We start from the raw sequence: 22,950 nt of genomic DNA, 5'->3' as shown, positions 1-22,950 counted from the left end.
GTTAATGCGATGCTTCTATCGCTGGTCAAGGTTTCTTCTTTTTCCCACCGTGGACGGAAGGATGGATCTCGGATCACCACATCCCAGTGAAACGATGGTGTGTGTGTGTGTGTGTGTGTGTGTGTGTGTGTGTGTGTGTGTGTGTGTGTGTGTGTGAAAGCTCATTCAGACGAGATCTTTACAAGTTGCTTGGCAGTGCCGACAGAAATGCATATGCCTCACAGTCAGCGGCCACCCTCCTTCTCTGTTGCTTCCCCTGCCTTTTTGTTCGTCTCTCTGTCATCTCAATACAAAGAGCTGCATGCGTAAGGAATGCACAATCTGCTGCATCGCATTACAAGTAGAGAGGCGGAAAACAACTTTGGAATCATTGAAGAGGAATAAAACAGAAGTTCCTAACAAAAAAAAAAAGAAGTCTTTTTCACATCGGTATGTCGAACTTTTTTTCTGATTCCGAAATGAAGTGCGACAAAAAAAATATCATGGCGAGCAATCTGGGACACAAACTTCTTTTCTTGACACAAAAAATCATCCACAAAGGCATTTTCATATATAATTTTCATATGTAGTTCAAATATCATTTTATTTGGCATTGTGCATTTAAGAATCCTCCTACAAGTACGTCATGTTTCACATCTGGACCAGCTGACATGTAATAGAGATCACTCGATATATAAGGATGCCCCTTAACACTAACTGGGTAAGCGCGAGGCTTGCATGCTCTCTTTGCAGACGGCTGGGGAGGCTGATGTTGTCAAGAAAGGCGACACGATCATTGATTTACTCTGCAGGCTGACTCAGTCAGGGCCCTGCATCACCGAAACAGCCCTCGTTTGTCTGCTTTTATGGGTTTACAGGACGTAATATGTCATAAAAGATATAAAAACTTAACCCCATTGCCTGCAGATTGTTGCATTAGTCCCATCGACACACAAATCACTCTGATAGGTGCTTTATGCACATTTTAGTCACACAGTAGGAACATCTTTGTCAAGATGTAAAAAAAAAAAAATAGGCGTTTTGTTTTTCTATTTGTTCATCCATCAGATACTGAAACTGAAATGTCCTTCACCTCCCTACACCGGCCCGGGACTCCTTTCTTCTTACTTCCCCCCCTAGAGTTGTTGCATTGTTTTTTTGAATGGTCGCAGCCCTTTTCTGTGATGTTTGTCTGCAGCGGATGATGGATGCATGCACAGGTCCGCTATCTGCAGGCGGCCAGAGCCAAATGAATAAATGGATCGACCGTTTGTGCCTCAGTGAAAGGCCCTGATTAAAGACGCTGGTGTCAAGAGATAAGAAAAGCCGAGGCCTTTTTCTAGGATTCAGGGTGAATCCTGAATCCGGCGCTGGTAAATGAATATAATTCAAATAAAAAACAATGTTAAAATCAACAAATGGTTAATAGAGCGTGGATATTTTGCAGTATCTTGGTGGTATGTGATAATCTTTTGTTTGTTTTCACTGCATCCTTTTGGCTCGTCTGTTTTCTGGAAGTGTCAACACAAAGCAGGAAAAACACAACTTCCTTGACCTGCCTTTGCCCGCTGAATGCTCTGCAAGTCAACAAGCTGGCACGGGCCCAGCCCTGCGTCCTGTCCCACTGGGATCCAACATAATGCCTGCAAAAAATGGACCATCTTGTTCATTGTGCATGTGGATAAGGTTGCGAGTTTATTCTTGAACCTTACACGAGAAGGACAAGGCATGCTATTGTTTAATTTGTCCCCAGGAGAGGAAATTCCTCCACTTGTCTGTCCGCATTTAACCACTACAATCTGTTTTACGAATGAAGGTGTAAAGCAGCGACATGTTGCGTCACTTCGAGTGGCATTCAAAGAACGTCGCAGGTAAGTTTTGAACAAACATCCGTGCTGCAAGGTTTTACCGAGAACAGCGTCGTGGTTTCCCTTCAGCCGGCGCCACCCGTGTTCCTGGAAGGATTAGTTTGGAAAAGGAAGTAGGAAGGATTAGATGCTGTTCACTGGTGTATCATGGGAGTTTGAGGAATCCCCCCCCCCCCAAAAAAAAGCCAGCAATTTGAATAACAAGCAAGAAAAACAAGCTGCTTAGTAGGTATTCAGCACTTTGTGTTTGTTCTGCGTAATGCTGGAGATGAGCAGAATTTTGGCAGGAGCAAGGATTTATCGGAATGCCATTCTGCCACCACTCGTGGTTTGATCCTTCCTGTTTCTGTTCTATAAGAGATTGCTGGCGTCGCTTTAAATCAGAGATGCGAATGAGCGTGACGCAAGTGATGCTGAAAGAGTGGATCAAAGACCCTCTTCTGTTTTATCTGTGTGGCCAGAGGAAAAGGCGGCGTTTGAACGTTACAGCGTTTGAATGAAAGCAAATGAATCGAGTAGAAACAAAGCACCGGAACCCAATTGAAAATATCAAGGATTTGCAGTGATTTAATAATGCGATCAATTGACTTTGTGGCAATTGTGTTTGGTTCCATGCAAAAGGAGACCAGACAGAAGAAGAAAAAAAATCCAGCTCAAAAATCATATCGGAAAATGTAGGGCCCAGGGAGCGGGAAAGATGGGGTCCTTTACATTCTTTCCATACAGTCAATCTGAAATATTTGAGACTGAAGCCACAATTGATGGTTTTGCATGTTTATCCCTGTGAGGCCGCTTCTGAGTGGTGCACTTTTATTCAAAGTGGTGTCACTGTGAAAGAGGGGGGAAAGAAAAGAGTCCTGCAACACTGCCACCTCGTGGAGTTTGTTGGACACATGAATTGATTTTTTTTTTCCTTACACAGAAAACCCAGTTATAATAGATTTAACATGAGAATTTTCTTTTTTTATTTATCTTTACAGTAGTTGATGGCATGAGATAAAAGAGAGGAGGGTATTTATGGATGAGCTTTAGCAGGTTATAACGCATTAGAACAGCTTACGTCTTGGACTACGTCAATCTTTTTGTGTGTTTATGTGACACTAAAACTGCTCTTTTGTGTTTTGTTCCCTGTCAAACTGGAAAAGTTTCCCCCTTTTAGATATTAAAAAAGTAATTTGGTCACTTTTTTCCTTAAGACGATTCCATGTAATTCAGTCATTAAAAAAAATAAATTCCCATTCATTCTTAATTTACATTTAGTTATTGATAACTGATTTGTGTCAGCTTTCCTCTACTACTGTTAAATTATAACCACATAATTTGTATCCATCCTTCACTTTTCAATGAATTAATAGCACGTTTGAGAGGAAGTATAGGATTGTTTTCATTGTGCAGCAGTCTTAGGCTGTAGCTCCAGCGTTACCCAGTAGGTGGCGGTACGCACCTGATTTCCTGTTCTGGCTGCTCCACTGACCAGACAATTCAGACACAAGGATTTGGTTAACAAGGTTATGGCTGTGATATAATAGAGCCGGCAGCCTGAGGACAATATCAGTGTGTGTGTGTGTGTGTGTCTGCTTCTTCCAGGCTGTATTCACGTCAGAGTAACACAACTGTTCACAAGTGGAGTCTTAGTCCGCAGAAAATCTACCATAAGACTAAAATGCTGTATTTTTGTTCAGTTACCAGTTAAGTCATTAGAAACTAGATAAACTGCTTTATGAAAGGAATGTGTTTTTGCTGCATCTTTGCTAGGTGGCCATAATTTTCCACTTACAGTATAACAGGCTAAATAAAAACCAGTAGTAGGCCTTTAGGTAATCCTCATTTAGGTGATTTATTCATAAAAATAATGGATTAAATTACTAGTCACTCCCAGAATAAATGGTTTTCAACACTGGAATCTAACGCTGCTGCGATTCTTGTTCTTCCTCATCTCCTAGACATAAAGATAAACCAAACCAACACAATAAATACTTCTTTAGCTTCTGTGGGCAGCATTTCATAAAACTTTCAATAAGCTCATAATTACTGCTCTCAGAAAAATAGCTAAGAGACGGGGTTGTGTGTGTTGTTGCATGTGTGTGTTTGTAGTGTCTGGCAGAGGCTGCTTTTGCCACATCTGCCTCCAGTTTCCCCACCGACAAAGGCATCCCAGTAGCTGCAGCCAGTACCGCAATACAGACACACACTCACACCAGTGTGCACCAGTGTGCACCAGCAGACAGGGGAGTAGCTGTGCTGCATGCCAGCGCTCAGAGAGGGACACTGTGTGTTACCTCTGGCTGGGATGTCTGCCAAACCCTCCGAGGGTCCCTCACTGGGTCATTTGATGGAGTCGTTGAATGAGGGAGTTTATAGTTGTGTTGTGTACGTCCTTTATGTTTACCCTGCAAGGGGCTTTATTGCCTTCTATTCTTGTGCTCAGTCACACATATCAATGTCGGCGTCCTGCTGATGGTTGGGGTTAGGGGTCGCGGTACGGCGATGCCGGCGTGCTGTTTAGCACGTGTGTCATCCCTGCAGCTTTTCACGTAGAAGCTACCATGATTCAGACAGGAAGGAGCTGCTTGTCTGAACGTGATTCTCAACATTTTTTTTTAGGACAGCTGATTCGCATGCACGCACACACACACACACACACACACACACACACATCTGGAGAAAGTACAGTTTGAATTTTCCGACATGAGAGAGGAGGAGGTTCTAAAAGATTTTTGGTTGATTGCCTAAAACTTTCAACGTGTTCCTGGTAGAACAAAACCATCAAAACTGAAACTATCGCTGTGAAAAACTTGAAATCCAATATTAGGCCTTCGTGTTGCATCACATGCAGGCATTTTAAACACCAGTCACATTAAAGATGTCGATTACGGTCTCTTTAAAGCGCCGTCTCCACGTTTCTGTGTCTAACAGCTGTTTCCTTCTGCTCCTCAGGACCTGGAGATCGTCTACTCTTACCTCCACGGCATGGAGGCCTTGTCCAACCTGCGAGAGCACCAGCTGAGGTCAGAGCGTCGCACATTCCCGCTACTTCATTAACATAAAGTCGGAACGTGAAATTCCCATCACGTTTTGTTTGAAATGTTAATTAAAACAGAGCGACGACTCCTGAGTGTCAGCTCCACAATGGGCGTTATGAAGGGTGGAAAATTAACACAACCCAAAAAAAAAAAAAAAATGGTGGAAGAATTATTCTGCTTTCCTGCCCTACAAACATGTTATATCACTCACTTTACCGGTAATTTCACTTTCAAAGCTCCGCGATGTCATGATGGATGCATGTTCTATTTAAATTGCAATTTTGATTCCCCAGATGGAGTTTAAAGCAGTTTCTAATTTGTAAATCTGCATCGAGAGGTTTTAAATTTAACACAAAGTTAGAAAGGGTTAAGGAAGGAACTGGGACCCAGTCCTCCAAGGGGGATCTCCCCCAATTATAAGCTTCCTTTTGTGACGTCACTTAGCTTGAGGCTAAACCGTTTTATTATAACCTAGTCGTCCATCATGAGGCTGATAACATTATAACAGATGATGCTAACCTGCTAGCACGCCGTTTCATGACATCAAACATCAGATGTGAACCACATCAACCTGGTGTGAACACGCTGTCCCACTTCTCCTGTCATCACCACGCCTTCCAGTCCTTTTTCTGTCTGGCACAGACTTTCCAAACAGTGTGTGTCAGAAGTCTGTTCCCAGCATGCCTTGTGTGCATACATGTGGATTATACTGGCGGCGGCGGAACAATGTAGCAGTACATGACCTGTGAGCTGGAACATTCCACTGTGTGACCCCTCGGAGGCCTTCCGCCCCACAACAAACCCGCTCCCGCCTCCCAGTTTGGATCCCGAGGAATGCTCCCCCCCCCACCCACCACTTCCAGCCCCAGAGACCATACCACCCTCACTGCCAACTCTGGTTTTCCTAACTCAAATTTTTTTTAAAAAGTCAGACGTCCCACAAACTATGGGATTGAGCTGCAGTGCGTTTCATTTCATCAGGGAGGAATGTGTTGTTTTCTCTCCGTTCTTTCACAACTTCTCTTTTCTTTAGGAGCCGGGATTGTTTTTTTTGGGGTTTTTTTTGTGATCATTGTGCAACGGGGGCTGCAACATCACGGCCACCCCCAGCGGTTTTTGAAGCCTTGTTTTGATCAGTTACTGTTTACTATCGTCGCTGTCTGGAATGTTGACGCTCTCTCAGAGGCATCCTGGGGAGAAGCAGATTTTATTCATGTGAGATTTGAAAATGTGACCCATTATTTACCCCTACAGAAGAACTTCATGTTTGAGAGAAGTTTTGTCAAATTTACAGTTAGATCATTTGCTGAATAATGGTATATGTATTTATATACACTATTTCCCGCGCTATAAGGTGCAACTAAAAGCCTATCATTTTCTCAAAATCCGACAGTGTGCCTTATAATCCAGTGCGTCTTATATATGAACAAAAATTTTTTTAGAATGGGCAATTCCTTGAAGGTGCGCCTTATAGTCCAATGTGCCTTATAGTGCAGGAAATACTGTCAATGTAAAAAAATACACCCTTAAACTAAGAAAAGAAGACATTAAAAATGGCATCAAAGACAGTGAATAAATAATAATCCTGTTGGAGATAAATAACCAGAAGTGTCGATGTACCATCTGGAATAGTTTCCATGAAATGTGCGACATTGCTTCCGTATATTTAACATGTGGCTTTAATATGGTGACACTTCCCAAAACCCACTCATGTCTCCACACGAGACTCCAGTCATTAATTCTAATCAGCGACATATTTGCTATCTGGCTGCGGTGGAGGCAGAAAGTCATTCTGGGATATGTAGGAAATTGCTTGTGGAAGATAAACCAAAAAATTGCATGCTAATATTTGTCCTAAAATAATCCCCAAACTGCATACACACCACAAAAACAGGATTTGGACGTTCTGCTTTAACTGTTGCCTCCGTCTCCTCTTCTTCCCTGCAGGATGATGTGTGAGACGGTGCGTTACGAGAGACACGAGGCCAATGAAGTGCTGTACTAGTAAGTACCACCATGCCCAGAGCTGCATTCTTGTGTGTGTGGGGGTGTGTGCATGTAGATCGAAGATATTTGGTGGAATCATTTACCTCTCTGCTAGCTCAGCAGCAGAATTTCACAGAGTGACACGTGAGCCGAGGTGTTTGGGTGAAAACAAATGTCCTCAAAGAACAGAAGCGGTCAGACAAAGCACTGGTGTGGGTGTTTCAGTGTCACACCAAACCACAAAGACAAAGAACCCAGCAGAGAGTTCCAGTCGACCTGGACTGAAGACCTGGAGCCATGACAGCTCTGAAAGTCCCTCCTTCCGTTAGCTTCTCTCTCGCGATGAAGAGTGTGAGCTTCTTCCCTCCTCACCGACGCTACGGAGGGATAACGCGATCACAAACCATATCCACGGCTCTCCTGACAGCTTTTGAATGGGTTAGGACCCATTTTGAATGGCTCCCACAGCACATTGTGGGCATAGAGCGCACACACACACACACACACACGCACGCACGCACGCACGCACACACACACACACACACACACACACACAGTGTGTCCCTGCTGTCACATGTTGACATCTTCTGAACACCCCTGGTGAGAATGAAGACCTCTAATTAACTTTATCAGCTTCTGGAATGGCTACAGAGGACACATTATCCCCCGTCAGCCTCCTGATCCTGATACCCCGTGTGGGTTTCTGTGTGTGTGTGTCTGTGTGTGTGTGTGTGTGGGGATTCCATGTGTGTGTCGGGGGATGTGTTGGACATCTCAGCACCTCATTAGAACCCCACTTGGTGGCGTGGAAGCTGATTAAACAATAGGAATGCAGATTGGGCAGCGGTTATATAATAACCTTCAGTTTGAGCTATATTCCCTCATGTTTCTTATGGACTACACACAGACACACACACACACACACACACACACACACACACACACATACACACACACACACACACACACACACACGTGCGCACACACACAGGCAGTTTCTTCAAAGTTCATCTGAGCTTTGACCTTTTTCCACAAATTGAACTTCTCCAGAAGTTATTAATGATGGGGATGAGGAGAATAAAGCTTTTAGGGGGCAGCCTTTTCTTTTAAATCCTATGTTGTCACTGAAGTTAGTGAGGCATCTCCAACCTGCTCTGATATATATTTAATTCATGCCATGCTGAAATGGCGTCACGCCACCTTCACTTTATTCCGCATAAACACAAAGGCGTCACACTGGAGGGTTTGTACGATCACCTCCGTAAATCTACATCACGTTGTTCTTCCTATATGAACGCTGCTTTAACAGTCATGTGATCGTCACACGGTTGTGTTTGCTCCGTACAATTATATTTCCTGCTTAACTTACCCAATGAGGAGCCATCATCGTCGATCATCCACATCACAGCTCTGAGGTCCTGGAAATCACAATCTAAAACACCAAAACCACAAAAAAACCCAAATAAAATAATAATAAAAATATCGTATTTTTCTGACGCTGTCCTGTGACTCTAAATATAAAGGTGATTGTGCTAATAAAAGCTCATTATTATTCAATTGTGATTTGATTTACACTGCAGCGGTGTAATAAAGTAACCAGAACAAACAGATCATAAATTTCAATCTTGACAGTCGTATGGCAATTTATCTCAGGCTAAAAATTCACACAACAATAGTGGAAGAGACTGAAATCACGCTCTGCTGCACTTACCTCCAGGCTAAAGCATCAAAACACACCCAGTTAACCACTTCATGGTTCATTTAATGTGAGCGTCTAGGCTTCATTTCTTGAGTGTGTGTGTGTGTGTTTGTGTTGGTGTGTAAACGTGTGAGAGACAATATCAGTCTCTCTGGGCTCTCACTGATGAATGTCGGCTGTTGAACAACAGCAGATTAGATTAACTTTCCTCCTCTGCGAGATCCTAATCAACCCCGTCTTGTTAACATACAACCTTTAACAGCCCGTCTTCATTTCCTGGTTTGTTTATTAGAACAACAATAATCTGCTGGGCAACGCAAAAAACCTAAAAAACCTCAAAGGGCTGAGTCGAGACACAGACGATTCAACAATGTTGGGTTTTTTTTTTAATATGATCACCAAACAAGAAACCTGCAACTATTTTATAAATCTATCTGTCAATCAAAGTTTGATCTACAAAACATCAGAAGGTGGTTCTAAATGGTTCCTTTTGGCAGCTGGACGTTCCTCCTCTTCGGGAACGAAGTCGACTCCTAGAAGAACGTTTTTTCGTCCCGGACACATGATGGATAACGTTAATGCTTTTCCCTTCTCATCAAACACTCACCATGATAGATAAAACAAAAAGAAACGGCTCAGAGACACCATTGGAAGAATTAATGAGGCACACACACACACACACACACACACACACACACACACACACACACACACACACACACACACACACACACACACACACACACACACACACACACACACACACACACACACACACACACACACACAATCTCACTTTGATTATCCTTAACAGTTTCCAGTACTGGAGTAATGATGGCAGGAGAAGGTTAATAGTTATATAAGCACTCGTTTTTCTTCTTCTTCTGGCTGGGCCTCTGGATTGCATGTGGACACACACACACATACACACACACACTCACACACACACATGCATGTGTATATACACACAGGTACTGTCACAGTCGATGTCTCCTGGAGACACCCCGTCCTGTGAGAGCCGGACCCTCAGGATTTAACATCCAGAGATTATGGTGCTAAATCTCTAAGGCTAACCCAGAACTTCTTACAGCGGACACCATCGAAGGGGAGAGAGACTCATATGACTGGGCGTGGCAGCTCATACAAAAACTAGTTATCCTTCGATTTGTTTTCTGTTTGGATTTTAAAAATAGAGCTGGTAATAATCATCACCACCTCCTCCATCCCTCCCTCCCTCACCTCCTGCAGCTGTCGGAAAGTTGTCCCCCCCTCATGCTGCTCCCTGTGGCACCGAGGAGCCTCTGGCCTTCAGAAGCAGCTTCACATGAGGGAAAATCAGTGGGAAATGGAAAAAAAAATTCATCCCATCCCAATGAACAGTTTGCTAATATAATTGTGCGTTTCAGCGCCGGCCATCCGGACGGTTCTGACATCCAGAAACCTTTCATTCCTGATGTATCTGGAATAGCGGCAAATTAACTTTGGTAAAAAGAAAAAAAAATGACAGAAATGTAATATTCTGCGTCTGCACCGATGTGGCGCGGAGCACACGTGTACGGTGGAAGCTTTTTAATAAGGCGCAGCAGAAAGATGGAGCTGTGAACGTGTAGCTCCAGATGCTGTCACTCCATATCCCTCTTCATTGTCCCGTCTGACAGAGCGGCGGTTCGTCTTCTTCAGCCGTGAAAACAGGTGCATCACGTGACAATTCATAGTGCAGTCGCCGTAGTAAAGAAATGAAGAATTTAAATTTGGTATTATAGTAACATTTATAGTACAGCAGTAATTACAGATCACTCAGAGAACTCCTCTACCATCAGTGGTGTTTTTTTTAAAAAACTGATGATTTGTGTGCTGAGATATATATAGTTTGTCTGACATTTACAATAAGTCTTCTACTGAAAGGTCTTCTGCTGCATTTTTTAGATTTTGAAGAAAAACACACACACACACACACACACACAATTTGGGACATTGGAATGATTGTAAAAAAGATTTGTAAGCTGTATATAAAGTCACCGCAACTTTGTGGTTTTGAGCGTCTCTAAATTTGATGTCCTAGTTTTGTAACGGGACATCTGTTGTTGTTGCATTCATGAGAGTAGATCCACATTTTAGGCAACTTTTGATGCTATAATCACCCTTCCCGCATCCGTTTACCCCCTTTCAGTGACTCCACGGCGTTCATATAACCCGATTTTCCTGCTGTTCAAGGCTTCCTGGGGGTTTTGTTGGATCACGCTTAGCTTTTGATGATTGCTTCCTGTGTAAATGTGTGACCCAGTTCAGTCAAGCTGTCGTGCCGCCTAAGATTTTGCTATCTCTTACTTTTCTGGTGTTGCAGCATCCTCCTCCTCTTCCTCCTCCTCCTCCTCCTCATCTGCGTCTTTCTCATCCGTGTGAGGTTCTCCCCTCATTTGCAGCTGCTTCATACCAGCCATTAATAATTGAGTTTTCAATTCCTACCAATTCGACATCCAAGGAAGAACCAATACAGGGGCTGGAGCTGACCTGAAGAGAGGTGATCTGTAAGGGGAAAGGAGAACCCTAGCTGTCGGAGTCAGCCAATAGGGTGCGCTGTTTGCGGCCTCATTAGTTCTGTAAAGACACTGTGGAGAGGAGGAAACTTAATTTGCAATGAGAAAAGAAGAAGAAAAACTGTTGGTCAGCACAGCGACAACGTGTGTGTGAATATAAGTGCTTACCTTTCTGTAATAAAAAAAAAACAGTCTTGCCAAAGCCTGACTAATTCCGCCCCCCCGCCCCCCCCAACCCTCTGGATTCAATTAAAAAGTCTCACTCAGTCGAGGTGAAAATGTTCAGCAAACTCACACCAGCTTCTGCCTTATTAACACCCGAGACCCCACCAGCACAGGATGTGATGTTAGCTCGATTTAGCAGAAGTTCCCTTATTTTTTTTATCCCCCCCCCCCACAAGTGACGAGGTGGCGTGTCAAAAGTGCCAACTGGTAAATAAGACAGATGGATGCTTCCCACCGAGAAAATATCTGCTTGAGTTTCCAGTTGATGCGCTGCATTCCGAGCAAAGATAATTAGAGGTTTTCACACTCTGGCGTGGAGCTGAACATCGATACCTGAACTGTTGTGGCGTTAATAAAGCAGGCTACGGTCGGTTTCAGACCTTTTAAAAATAACGTTCTAGAAATAGTTTTACAAGCCTGGAGGTTGAAGAGGTGATCATTTTTGATCACATCTGAACAGATGATGTGCAGCTTACAGTATAGCCACTAGTTAGTTTGCCTAGTTTAGCGTCTACTGGCTGTTTGTGAGGTCATAAATGCTAGAAATCATCAAACGAAAGCAGTTTCTGTTCAGTGCTATTCTTGTTTTTACTCATGTTTATTTGAAATTCCCAGAACCAGAGAAGGATGTGATTAGCAGTCATAAAATACATCCTTTTCTGCATTTCTGCTTCCTGTTTTACCATGAGAAAGCCCGTCAAATTTCACATCCCCAATTCCAATAAGTATTCTGCTTAAAAATGTAGAATCGCAAGAAATTGTGTTTTAAAATCATGCAACACTTTACGACCTGCAAAATGACCACATATGTGGCGTTCTCTGGCTGATTGCATATAAATGAAAGCAAGCATTAACTTTCTTATCCGTCTCCCTTGCATTTGTTTGCACTCTCGGGGGGTTAGGACACATAGTCCCTCCAATAATCCTGCATGTAGTGAGTGCAGATTCACTGCATCTCTGCCCAGGGGGAGATAATCCGACTGCAATCCCTGCGGTATCCATGAAAGTCCTAAGATTTCTTTTAAAAAAAAAAAAAAACAACAGCAAAATGGATCCATTTAAAACCTGTGTTGTCCTTTAAAAGCAACCAATGGTCTTCATTACCACCGACCGTCTGCGTTAATTCTTGAATCTCATGTTTTGCTAAGTTGTTGATCTGCGTGTGAAGCCTCCTCGGTAGATTCTTTGATGTTTGTTAATCCAGTTCACTCTTAATGCCTCATAAACTGTAAAACCTCCAGAAGAGTTGTGATTAACGTGCCACAAAGTGTGGCTGAAGTGTGCGTGTTTGTTTGTTTACCAACCGTGTGGTTAGAGAGTGACAGCCAGCCGTGTCGTCCGGGGGTCAGACCGAGTTCAGCTCATCTGCAGCGCCCGGTTTCCTCGCCTTGTGTTTCAGCGTCGCCGCCACGGACGTGGGTGGATGAGACGTGACTCCTCAGTTCATTCGTAGTTCCCTCTCTCTCTCCCTCTCTTCAACATCTTCTTCCTTTCTCCCATCAAAACAAACAAAAATAAAAATAATAAATCAGTGGTTTGTGTTTGACACAGTGAGCAGTTTTACTTTCCTGATGCATCTCAGCACATATACAGAATTAAAAGACCATCTTCTTGAGGATTTACCATCATTTTTCAGGCCAATCCTGTTTATTTTTAGGTAACTAAAGGGGAAACGTAAAGAAAGTATTTTCCGCACTATAAGGTGCGCTGGACTGTAAGGTGCTCCTTCAATGAATTGCCTGTACTAAGACTAGACTAGAATAATAACATCTCTGCATGGATCTCATGGTCATGTGTTCTAACTATCTTTATATTTCTCTTCTGCCAGTCCTGACGATGTTGGAAGCTGCTGGTACATCCTGTTGTCCGGCTCCGTCTTCATCAAGGAGTCCATGTTCCTGCCCAGAAGCAGGTAAGGAGCAGCAGCCACGTCGGTTCAGTCCATTTGAAGGCTTGGTCTTTGCACCTTCATGCAACGAGATGAATAATTTATCAGAGCATCACCAAACTACTTCTGAACAGGACTGTAAGTCCCCAGCTGATTTGATTCCCCAGCTGATTTTGTCACTGCTTGGTTTAAAAAAAGGGATTCACACATGTGCAAATTTCCCTTTTTACTAGTTAGATTGTATCAAGAAACAAATATTTTGAAACACTGAGCTTGTTTGTTACCAGAACCCGCCGCCATTATGTTCTAATTATCTGTGACACCTTCAAGGACTTGAGATCTCTGCTGCCTTCCTCACGTCTGAGGCATCAGCTCACACTCGGCAGTGATCACCACCCCCCAAGTCCAAATGTACAAAGATCTGTGATTTCACAAGTGGATTTGTTATGTGAACCGTTTCTGTGGGCGCATTTTTAAAACAATGATCTTTTCATCCGCGAGTATTGCATAACACACACACACCTACGACCGTTCAGAGCTCGGGGGGCCATCGCTTGGAGCAGAGCTATCCCAGCACTGCCGTGTGTATGTGTGTGGGGGGGGGGGTCGGCAGTGGTCATCCTGCAGATTCAAATGAACGTGGGAAGCGTTTCATAATGGAACACTCGACGGGAAAGCTGCCAATGAAGCTGTTCTTTTCTTAAATGTGACCTTTGTAATTTGACAAGGTGGAAAAAGTGTGTGTGTGTGTGTGTGTGTGTGTGTGTGTGTGTGTGTGTGTGTGTGTGTGTGTGTGATTCCTGGGGGGGATTTGCAGGTATTGGCAGATTAAAGATAACGACTAAAGATAACCTTGGATGCTATGGTTCATCCTGCACTTTCCCATCATCTACCAAAAAAAAAATTCTTCTAATCATGAAAAACACATAGAATTAATTGAAAATGATACACATCTTTTGTTAGAAATTATTAATATATCTGCCTTGGCAACAGTTCTTCATGTATGACTGGCGTATTAAAAGCACAATTTACCAATGGAAAAAATGAAGCAAGGCTCATTTCCCCAGTGACAAGAAATGATTTTGAAATGACACATTCAAAATGACATATTCTGATGCAGGTTTTCAAGGGCGCCATGAAAGTGGCTCACTGTTCGAATACTAAAGTCAGCTCAAGAAGGAGTAGACGATAGACAAAACCCTTTTTTTTTCTCCATATAACTGTATTTCTTTTAACAGTGCTACAAAAGTCCTAAGTGAGTCCCTGCATGATGCAGAACTTCTTATCTAGGCCATCTGAAGCCACAGGAGAATGTCTGTCGCTTTTCCACAGGTGTGACATGTTTGAACGATGATCGTCAGTGCCTTTCCATATTTCCTCTGTAGTCATGTCAGTTTTTATTTAGGTAACATCACAAGAAAAGGGGTCTCATGACATTTACACATTAAACAGAGCCACAGTAATTATCCTGGGAGCAAGCAGTTGAAAATAGCAGTGTGGGAAAAAACTGCCTGTAAATAGGCAGAAACTTGTGAGCAGACCCATTTCAAGGTGGACTGCTGTCTTCCTTGACTGGTTTTGTTTAGAGGAAAGAAAAGTACATCGACAGTAACAGATGTAAATCAGCAATAGAATTAGAGCCAAATCTGTACAAGCTACTATCATAACTATGTTTTACTATAAAAATAAAAAGGAGAAGTTTATCATTATTATCTTCAGGCATCACTTAGAGTTTGCTGTCGTTTTTCAGTATTTTCTACCTTCATTCAATGATGTTCCTCTTCATTAAAAATGATTTTAATGGCCACATTTGCGAGGAATAAGAATAGAAGAAATTGTGGTAGTAAAATGGCTCAGAGGGTAAATTGGTTGCAACAGGAGGAATTGGATGGAGTCCCACGAGACTCCCTGGAGCTTTTTAGCCTTTTAAGATACGGTGTTGGAATTGGGTTTTAGGCCAGCCCTACCCAGAAATGGCTGCTCATATCTAACCTGAAAGGCTTCCCATGTTTTCCCAACTCTCCCTCCCTTCCTCCCTTTCTCCCTCCTTCTCTCTGTGCTATCTTTTTCTGGCTGGTCATTGTAGCGAGAAGTGATCCAGGGGACGAGGAATGACTCAGTCGTTAAGTGAAAGAAACTGGAGCTCTGAGCCATTTTTAACCCAGCAGTCGCTGGGAACTTAATTACACCCCCACAGAAAAGAAATAGATCTGGATAAATGGGTGTCACAAATTTAGAACATGCAGAAATTGGTCCTTTTTGTATGGGGGTGTGGGTAGATTCCAGTCATTTTTGTCAACACTTTGAATAATTGTCAATCTGTCCACAAGAAGACTTGGTTGGTTCCACTATAACACACCTCAACCGGCTAAAAACAACATCTCTGAAAGAAGATCTCCATTTTCATACAGATATTATGGTGGAACTTTAAACTTCCACTGTGATAGGCACGTTATTAAACCCCATGCTGTTTTACTTCCCCTCCTCTATGCTGCTGTCACATTTATTCTCAGTATTACATCACGGCTGTCAGGACTTCTCAAAAGATTATTTACTGAACAATTTACTTATCATCATCTTACCAAAACCACAACTCTAATGGGGAACTGATTTCTGATTTTAGCAGTCACTAGAAGTAGGAATGTCCTCATTCTGTGTAAAGGTCAAGTCATTTTTTAAATAGAAACTAGCATCAGTGACTGTAAATGACTAAATTCTGGTAACTCTTTAAGTTCCCCATGACGTGTAGAACTCTTTATAGTCAAGTGTAATTTCAAAACTTGCTTAGCAAAGCAATGAGTACTGTTTCCACTTGTGTTTTTTTCTTTTTGTATTGACGCCAACTGGAGTTCATATCAGCACTAATACCAGTGTAATAGATCCATGAACAAGCAAACTCACGACCTCTGAAGCCTCTTGATATTTTGATATGAAACAAAACAGTAGTTTTAACAGAAATGGCTTCTATGTTTAGTATTTGGGGGAAAATGATGTACTATTTTTTACTTTGACTAAGGATTCAATTATTTTATCAATTTGACCAAAGATGAAAAATCTACTTAATTTGTGTAGCTTTAAATTATATTAAACTAAATCATTAAGTGCATTCAAAACTTAGTCAAAAGCTGTGCTCTCTCATCTGGTGCACATTTTAGAATTTTACAAATTGTTAAAATTAAGTACTTATGGTAATAGTTTTGAAACAGAGCAAATATATGAAAACAACCATAAATTTCCGGAATTTTAAAGTTCAAAATTCTGTGCATTAATTCACATAGGGTAATAAGCAGATAGAGTTTTCTAAAATGTGAATTTAATAAATCGAGTGAAGGACGGCATTTATTCCTCCCACAAGTAGACGCTGGAACATTTAACTCATTAAGACAACTTTTAAATCTCAGTGGACTGAACGGTATTTATTTCTACGAAAGTCATGACTAACTCGTACCAAAAACGGAGCACCAAAATCTGTCCCCACCCACAAATGAACACACCCCGCTCTTTCATTCACCCGTATCTCTGTAGCAGGAAGTGAGTCGTACGCTGGAATGCTGGCTGCAGTCCACACAACACATTACTGAGGTGGGGTGGGGGGAGAAAGGGGGCAGAGCCACTGGGCAGAGGCTGATCCCAGCATACACAATTTCAGATTCACTCGCTCCTCACACACGGATCTCAGACAGCAGCACCGGGGTTAACGCAGGACGATATGTCGCAGTTGCATCAAAGCGTCTGGACTCGGATCTCGCTCTCTGGCCCCACTGTGGACGAGCAACAAGAGGGATATTTCTGAACCAGCGCTCTTCTTTACTATTAAGGTGGTTGTGTCACCCCGGGAGGAATTGGGAGTATCCGCGGTGAGTGTCCAGACCTCCAGCATCACTTGACTCCTGTGCATGACTCACCAAAGCACCCGACGAGAAACTCCGTTGTCGGTTGTACTTTAAAATTCTGACTCGTCTCCGAAATGGGGAGCCGGTTGCAGTAAAAACCTTTAAGTCTGGAACGTGAAGCTATGCTTTTGATGTTTTTTTGGATTTGTCAGTGTGCAGTGTCTGCTGCCAGTAAAAGGGGTGTGTGTGTGTGTGTTCCTCATGCTTGGGGCTGTAGACAAGGCTTTCGGCAACTTTGAAGCCAACACAAAGCCTATGCTGCTACTGTGGGGCGACTGTGTTAAAAATGGATGATAGATGCAGCAATGATTGACCGACGTCTCAGAAAAGTTTTGAGCACGTAGTCTCTTTTCTCTTTCTAGAAACTCTCACTGCCAGTGCCCTTTTTATTTTTTTCTCCTCTGCCTGTCAAGTTTACATTGCGAAACAAAAGTCGTGCAAAGTCGATTACACATTCTTGGCATCGGCGTCAGCCTCTATTTCAGAAATTCCGGGGCAAAGTCCGAGGCATGCGGCTGGTGTGGCCACGCTTTCACTCTGTGGAATTCTGTTTGTATTTGTAATTTGAGAGGAGGTTGGATGGTCAGATACATCTCTGATGGGATTTTGGTGAACCCCTCCAATCCTTATTGTTGTTGTTCTCACTCCTGAGACTCCCGTCCTCCACTTCCCTGCTTCTATAGTCTTGCATAACCAGGGAGTTTAATCTTTGTCCTTCTTAAGAGTCTGGTAGGTTAAGAATACGAGTGTGTCGTCTCACATTTGCTCAGTTAAACGGCTTACCGGAGCACCTGTGTCGTCCTCCAGCAGATGGGGGGTGGGGGGTGGATTGGGGTTTGCACCAGTTCAGTCAGACAGCAGAATGGTGGTGATATTTGGGGTGAAGAGCTGCAGGGGCTCAGAGAATGAAAGGTTTTGTGATGCGTGTGGATTGACATTCCAGACGCCCAGGCTTGTTGTGTAACGAGGGAATGCAAGGCCACTGGGGAAGGTGAGACGTCAGCCAGTCAACTGAGGGATTATGGGTTTAGTAGGAAAGGAAGATGGGAGCAGCCTGTCTGAAATCAGCTCACACTAAGTGTCTGACGGCAGAATCTTTTTACCAACTGTGTTCATAAAAATATCGGTTGTCTGTAAGGCACTTACTTTGGAATTTAAAATGTGCCTTCCAATAGAATTGACCGTACAAAACAAGTCTCCCATTCACGCTCATTTAAAAAGCGGTGGAAGAGACTACCATGCAAGGAACCACCTGCTCATCTGAGGGGGGGTAACCATTCACTCACCAATAGAACAGTCATTGGGTTGAACTGGGCTCCAGTATGTATGTAGACAGCGTGAGCTGGACACTGAATCACTGTCCTTCCCGATGTAAAGGATGACCACTCTGCCTCCCCAGTCTGAGGGGAAGTTTTGGGATGAAGGTTCAAACCAGATTGTTTTTAAGGACATGGAAAAGTGTAAAAAGTAAATAATAAATCATACTAGTGACATCAAGTTGCTGATATTACATGACATGAAGCATCTTGTTTGGATTCCAGGCACTAGTATCAGTCATGATGACAAGTTGGATCTTCTTGTTAGTATTTGTTTCTTGTAATAAGATGAATGTAGTAGAGCAGAATTTTTGTGTGAAAAAATATAATGCTGGTTATCTTTGTACGATGCTCTTGAGAGTGACGTTCGTCTTCAAACGTCTGGGATTTTCGTCTTTTTTATTTTTGATCATCTTGTCAAGTATTTGTAAGTTTGTGAGCCAACACACACCAAAGTTGATTCGCCGCGGGAAACAAGAGAATAATTTTGAACTTATATTTGTTGTCTAATGTACATCCTCCCACATGACAGGTTTTACTTTACGTTTGCTGAGTTGTAGACATACTGCGGTGGAGGCTCTAATCTCCAAACAAGACACTTTTTGTGTTTGGAAAAAAAACCCTCCCACCCCTCTGACTCTCCACTTCCATAATCCCTTCTTTAATATCTCACATTGCCAGGAGCATACGCTTCTGGCAAAACTGTGGATTGGATTACTAATGATGCAAATATAATGGAAGGAATGTGTCGGATTGTGTCACTTAAGGTGTTCCCATCTCGTGGGCTTGCAGCGTTTTTTAAGTGCGTGACGGTTGGAAATCGCGACTCCCTTTTCCAAAGTCGAGGCAGCCAAAGGAGCTTCAACAGGATCAAGACTGGTACAGAGTCCAAAAGTCTGTAAAACCACATCAAAAGCACTCATTGGTTCCTCTGAAGCTGCTGCCCGGCTGACAAATCATATTTGCGAGTTTAGCGTTTGTCTTTTTGTTGAAAGTATGAGTGAAAATACTGAGTAAGCTCTGCATACTGTAGCTCTGTTTGACTCTATGGTGGAATTCAGGTCCGCGTATGTCGGGGGAATACAAGCAGAGTTTAAACGCTTTAAACTAAAGCTCAGGGAACGCAAACAGCAGCCATCAGCATTAACCCCCTAACTGCCTTCACATAGTTAAGCGAGGTCACTTGCGATCCAGTTTTAGCTTATGGCACCCTGCAGCAGTTTGACAAGCCGTTGTTCGAGAGGCAGCAGAAAGTTGACAAATTAGTCATGTAAAATTTGCAGCAGTGGCAGCGAAACAACAGAACGGCTGACAAAAGAGGAAAAGACACAAAACCAACAAAGGCTTTGTCTGTGAAAGGCAGAAGAATGAGAAACGCCAGGCAAGCGGAATCTTTTTGGAAAATGAAAATACGCATCAAAAACTATTATTTGCTCTTTGCCACGGTGACAAGCGGAGTATCACCGGCTCTTTGCTCCTGGAAGGTATTTATTTTCCACACTGGACCAAGCTGTAACCACAACATGTAGCCACAAGCCCGAGGCTGTAGAGCATTTAGGCCCTGCTGTGTCTGAGGTTTTCACCTGTCAGTGTGATTGATGAAAGTTACCTCTCTCTAAACCTCTGTTCAGGTAGCCAGCACACATTTCAGGCTTCAGACTTGGACACCAAGAACTTTCTACACCACGTAATACTCAACAATTAAGTCTGGATCGTTGCTAAATGCCTCAACAGACCCAGCTTATTCATTCAGAAAAGAAAAACAGCAAATCGATGCTGGAAAGAGTAAATAAACCAAATAATCAGGTGTGCAGTTTGCTCTTATTACTGGTATTTACTTATTATTCAGCTTTTTTTCTCGATCAATACCATTTCTATTACAAGAGTCCAAGCAGATGTCAGTTCCCAGAGCTTTATATCACAGAAGTCCTTGAGGGAATGTCTCCAAACTGACACAAAGATCCACCTGGACTCCAGAATGAACTGATCATACTATGGTTGTAAAGGTCAAGTTCATGTTGACCTGTCTTAGCGCTCCAGTTTTGATTATATGTCGCTTCAGGTAATTAGTGCTCTCTGGTCAATCACAGATATAAACTTCACCTTTCCAGCGTGTTCTAGTTCTAGCGTGTTTGCATGATAGCGACACACGCAATAGAACAAACTGTGTTAGCGTCCAGGCGGCCTTGACCCTGTGAAAGTTTAAAGATAAATGACTCACCTGTTTGGACACCTTCACAGTTAGAAAATCTCAATTATGCAACAGCTTGACGGCGAACGTGTATTCTAAAAAACAATCAGCCAACAAACAGCTTCAGGGTCACATTCTCCAAAGAAAGATTCAGAACAAAACAACAAAAACAAGGAAGTCCTTGTGTCTCTGCGCTCTGATTGGCTACTGAACAAAGACAGCATTCTTGGTCCAAGTCTCAAATCCCCATCCAAAGAATTTCTAGCGCTGTTGCCCTTCTTTTGAGACAGCTTTTAGCAACCCCCCCCCCGGTTTCCCCGTTCATCAGGAAGCGAGGCGTACTGTACAAACTGTGATGTCATGAAAGAGAAGTTTTCCAAAGGCGGGTGTTTCCCTGCAGGTGGGAGTGGTCACTGCTGAAAGGAGGAACTGTCCACTCAATGCTGCTCTGTTCTACATTTCATACAGAGGTTCCATGCTGCATATTTAAATGCTGGACAAGTTTATGTGTGTCTGTTCTGTTTCTCAGCCGGTGTGAGCATCTAAAACTAAAATTTAATGTACCTTTCCCCATTTGTTGAGAGAAGGAACAAAAACAGCTTTTTTTATAAATGATGCATCAATGTTTTGTTTTTTTTCTTCCTCTTTGCAGCTTTGGGAAGCGCTCAGCAGGCAGCCAGAGACGTGGATGTGAGTGCATCGTCCTGGAACCCTCAGAAATGATTGTGGTGAGTCCCAGTTTTCTGACTTTTACCACACGCTGCGTTCACCGCATTACGTCATGCACAGACACACCACGTGAATTTGAATGGAATAGAAAGTAAAAGAAAGTTTTTCTTGCTGTACAGTCAAGGCAAAATAGAAGAAATGAGAAAAAGCAGCAGTTTCCTCTTATCAAAGAAGTCTTAAACATATTTTATTCTATTGTTTTTCCATGTAAGGTGAGCTGCACCCATGTGCATCACCAAACCTACTTCACCAACTGAAAGGCCTTGAATCCAAGTACTGATAGCAATCCTCACCCAGTTTTTTTAGGGAGAATCAAATGTTTGCTGATTGAAAAAGTTGTAAATCGGTCTTGTCTCATCAACGCATAACCATCATCTGTTGAGCTGAAGCCCTTTGAGGCCGGAGGATCAGAACAGATGAGGTTCTGCCGATGAGTTCACCCTAAACGGGCGGCGTGTTTGACACAGTGTGCAAATTAAGCCGTCCTTCATCACGCTGCAAGGAAATGTATGTGTTGTGCGGCTTAATAAAATCTGAGGTCCACAGAGTTCCGACCGGGCTGTCATATTTTCTTAAGCCTTCTGAAGTTTTGTGTTTTCATTGGGAATGTTGTTGTAGATGTTTACACTTGAGATGATTGTGTCGTCTGCCAAGAGGTTCATCCGTGACAGGATGAACGGGCAAATATGTCAGGAAGATAATGAAAACTTGCATCATAATTTCCCTAAAGCCTGTTTAAGCTTTCGTTTTAGTCTCATATGTTGGAGAAAATGCAACAGATTCTTATAATTAAGAAGCTGATTTTTGATTAATTATCGAAATGTCTGCATATTGTGTTTGTTCTCTATCAATGAATCGATTGCACCCAATGGGTATATGCTATTTCTGAAGGATGTAGGGTAACCCAAGAAGCCTTTATAATGAAGAAGAAACCATTTTTAATCTAATCCTGAGACCAGCTTTTAGATTAAATCCACAATCAAACGATAACTGAAGTTCTAACTCTTAACATTGGGCATAATGTTGTTTGTTCCCTTTCTGTATTTTCACCATTAACTCATCTTCATCTCAAAGTAATACACATAAAAAAAAAGTGGCAAATGAATACATCTATCTCAAGCTGGTCTTCCTAGAATCATAGCGTGCTGCTTCCACTTCCTCTCCCCGCTATTTCCCCGCTCGAACTGATCCGCCCTTTGCAATCATTTCCAAAGGAGGGCGAAAAAGAAAAGTAACCCTGAGCTGGCTGGTCGTGTAATGATGACTGGTTATTGCTCCTGCAGTCACAGCACATCCTCACTGATCTTACCATCACACGCTGTAATTGCGGTTTCTCCAGGAATGTGCGCCATAGATTAGGGGGCTTCTGTCAACCCAGTGCGTATCATCTACTCGCAGACCCCACGGTAATAACACCCTGTGCTCTTCTTGCTGCAGAACCTTTCTGGCCTTACCCCCGTTTGCTGTAATATGTGCCAACCCACCCTATAATTACTGGGGAGGATTTTTAATGCTGCTGGAATATACACGACCAAAAATCCCTCTTCCCTCTTAAGTTTTGGGGAAAGATGCGCGCATGCAGACGTCAGGTTATCAGCGAGAGAAAAGGATATTTT

General features: G+C 42.8%; 1 protein-coding gene and 1 long non-coding RNA gene across 9 annotated transcripts in view; one reads left to right on the top strand and one right to left on the bottom strand.

Moving 5' to 3' along the window:
• Nucleotides 1-22,950, top strand: part of rapgef2b (Rap guanine nucleotide exchange factor 2b) — a 78,733-nt gene that overhangs the window by 17,775 nt on the left and 38,008 nt on the right. For 7 of the 8 annotated variants that reach the window (XR_011037157.1, XM_068325039.1, XM_068325034.1 and 4 more), the window contains exons 2-5: nt 4,785-4,855; nt 6,818-6,874; nt 13,146-13,229; nt 21,258-21,333. Coding sequence is in view for 7 of the 8 variants with exons in the window: in XM_068325039.1 (XP_068181140.1) it covers nt 4,785-4,855; nt 6,818-6,874; nt 13,146-13,229; nt 21,258-21,333 (288 nt within the window). In the remaining variant the exon portion in view is untranslated. Of the gene's footprint in view, nt 1-4,784; nt 4,856-6,817; nt 6,875-13,145; nt 13,230-16,878; nt 17,063-21,257; nt 21,334-22,950 lie in introns of those variants that run through there. The other variant, XM_068325040.1, reaches the window with a different exon arrangement.
• Nucleotides 10,386-20,724, bottom strand: LOC137602375 (uncharacterized). Its single transcript, XR_011037158.1, has 3 exons — nt 20,636-20,724; nt 12,622-12,806; nt 10,386-11,164 (listed from the first exon to the last, which is right to left on the bottom strand). It is a non-coding gene; the product is annotated as an uncharacterized lncRNA (long non-coding RNA).

Source organism: Antennarius striatus, chromosome 10, assembly GCF_040054535.1.
Source record: "Antennarius striatus isolate MH-2024 chromosome 10, ASM4005453v1, whole genome shotgun sequence".
Lineage (NCBI taxonomy): Eukaryota > Metazoa > Chordata > Actinopteri > Lophiiformes > Antennariidae > Antennarius > Antennarius striatus.
The sequence above is the reverse complement of the archived record's forward strand: the minus strand, read 5'-3'. Positions and strand labels throughout refer to the sequence as shown.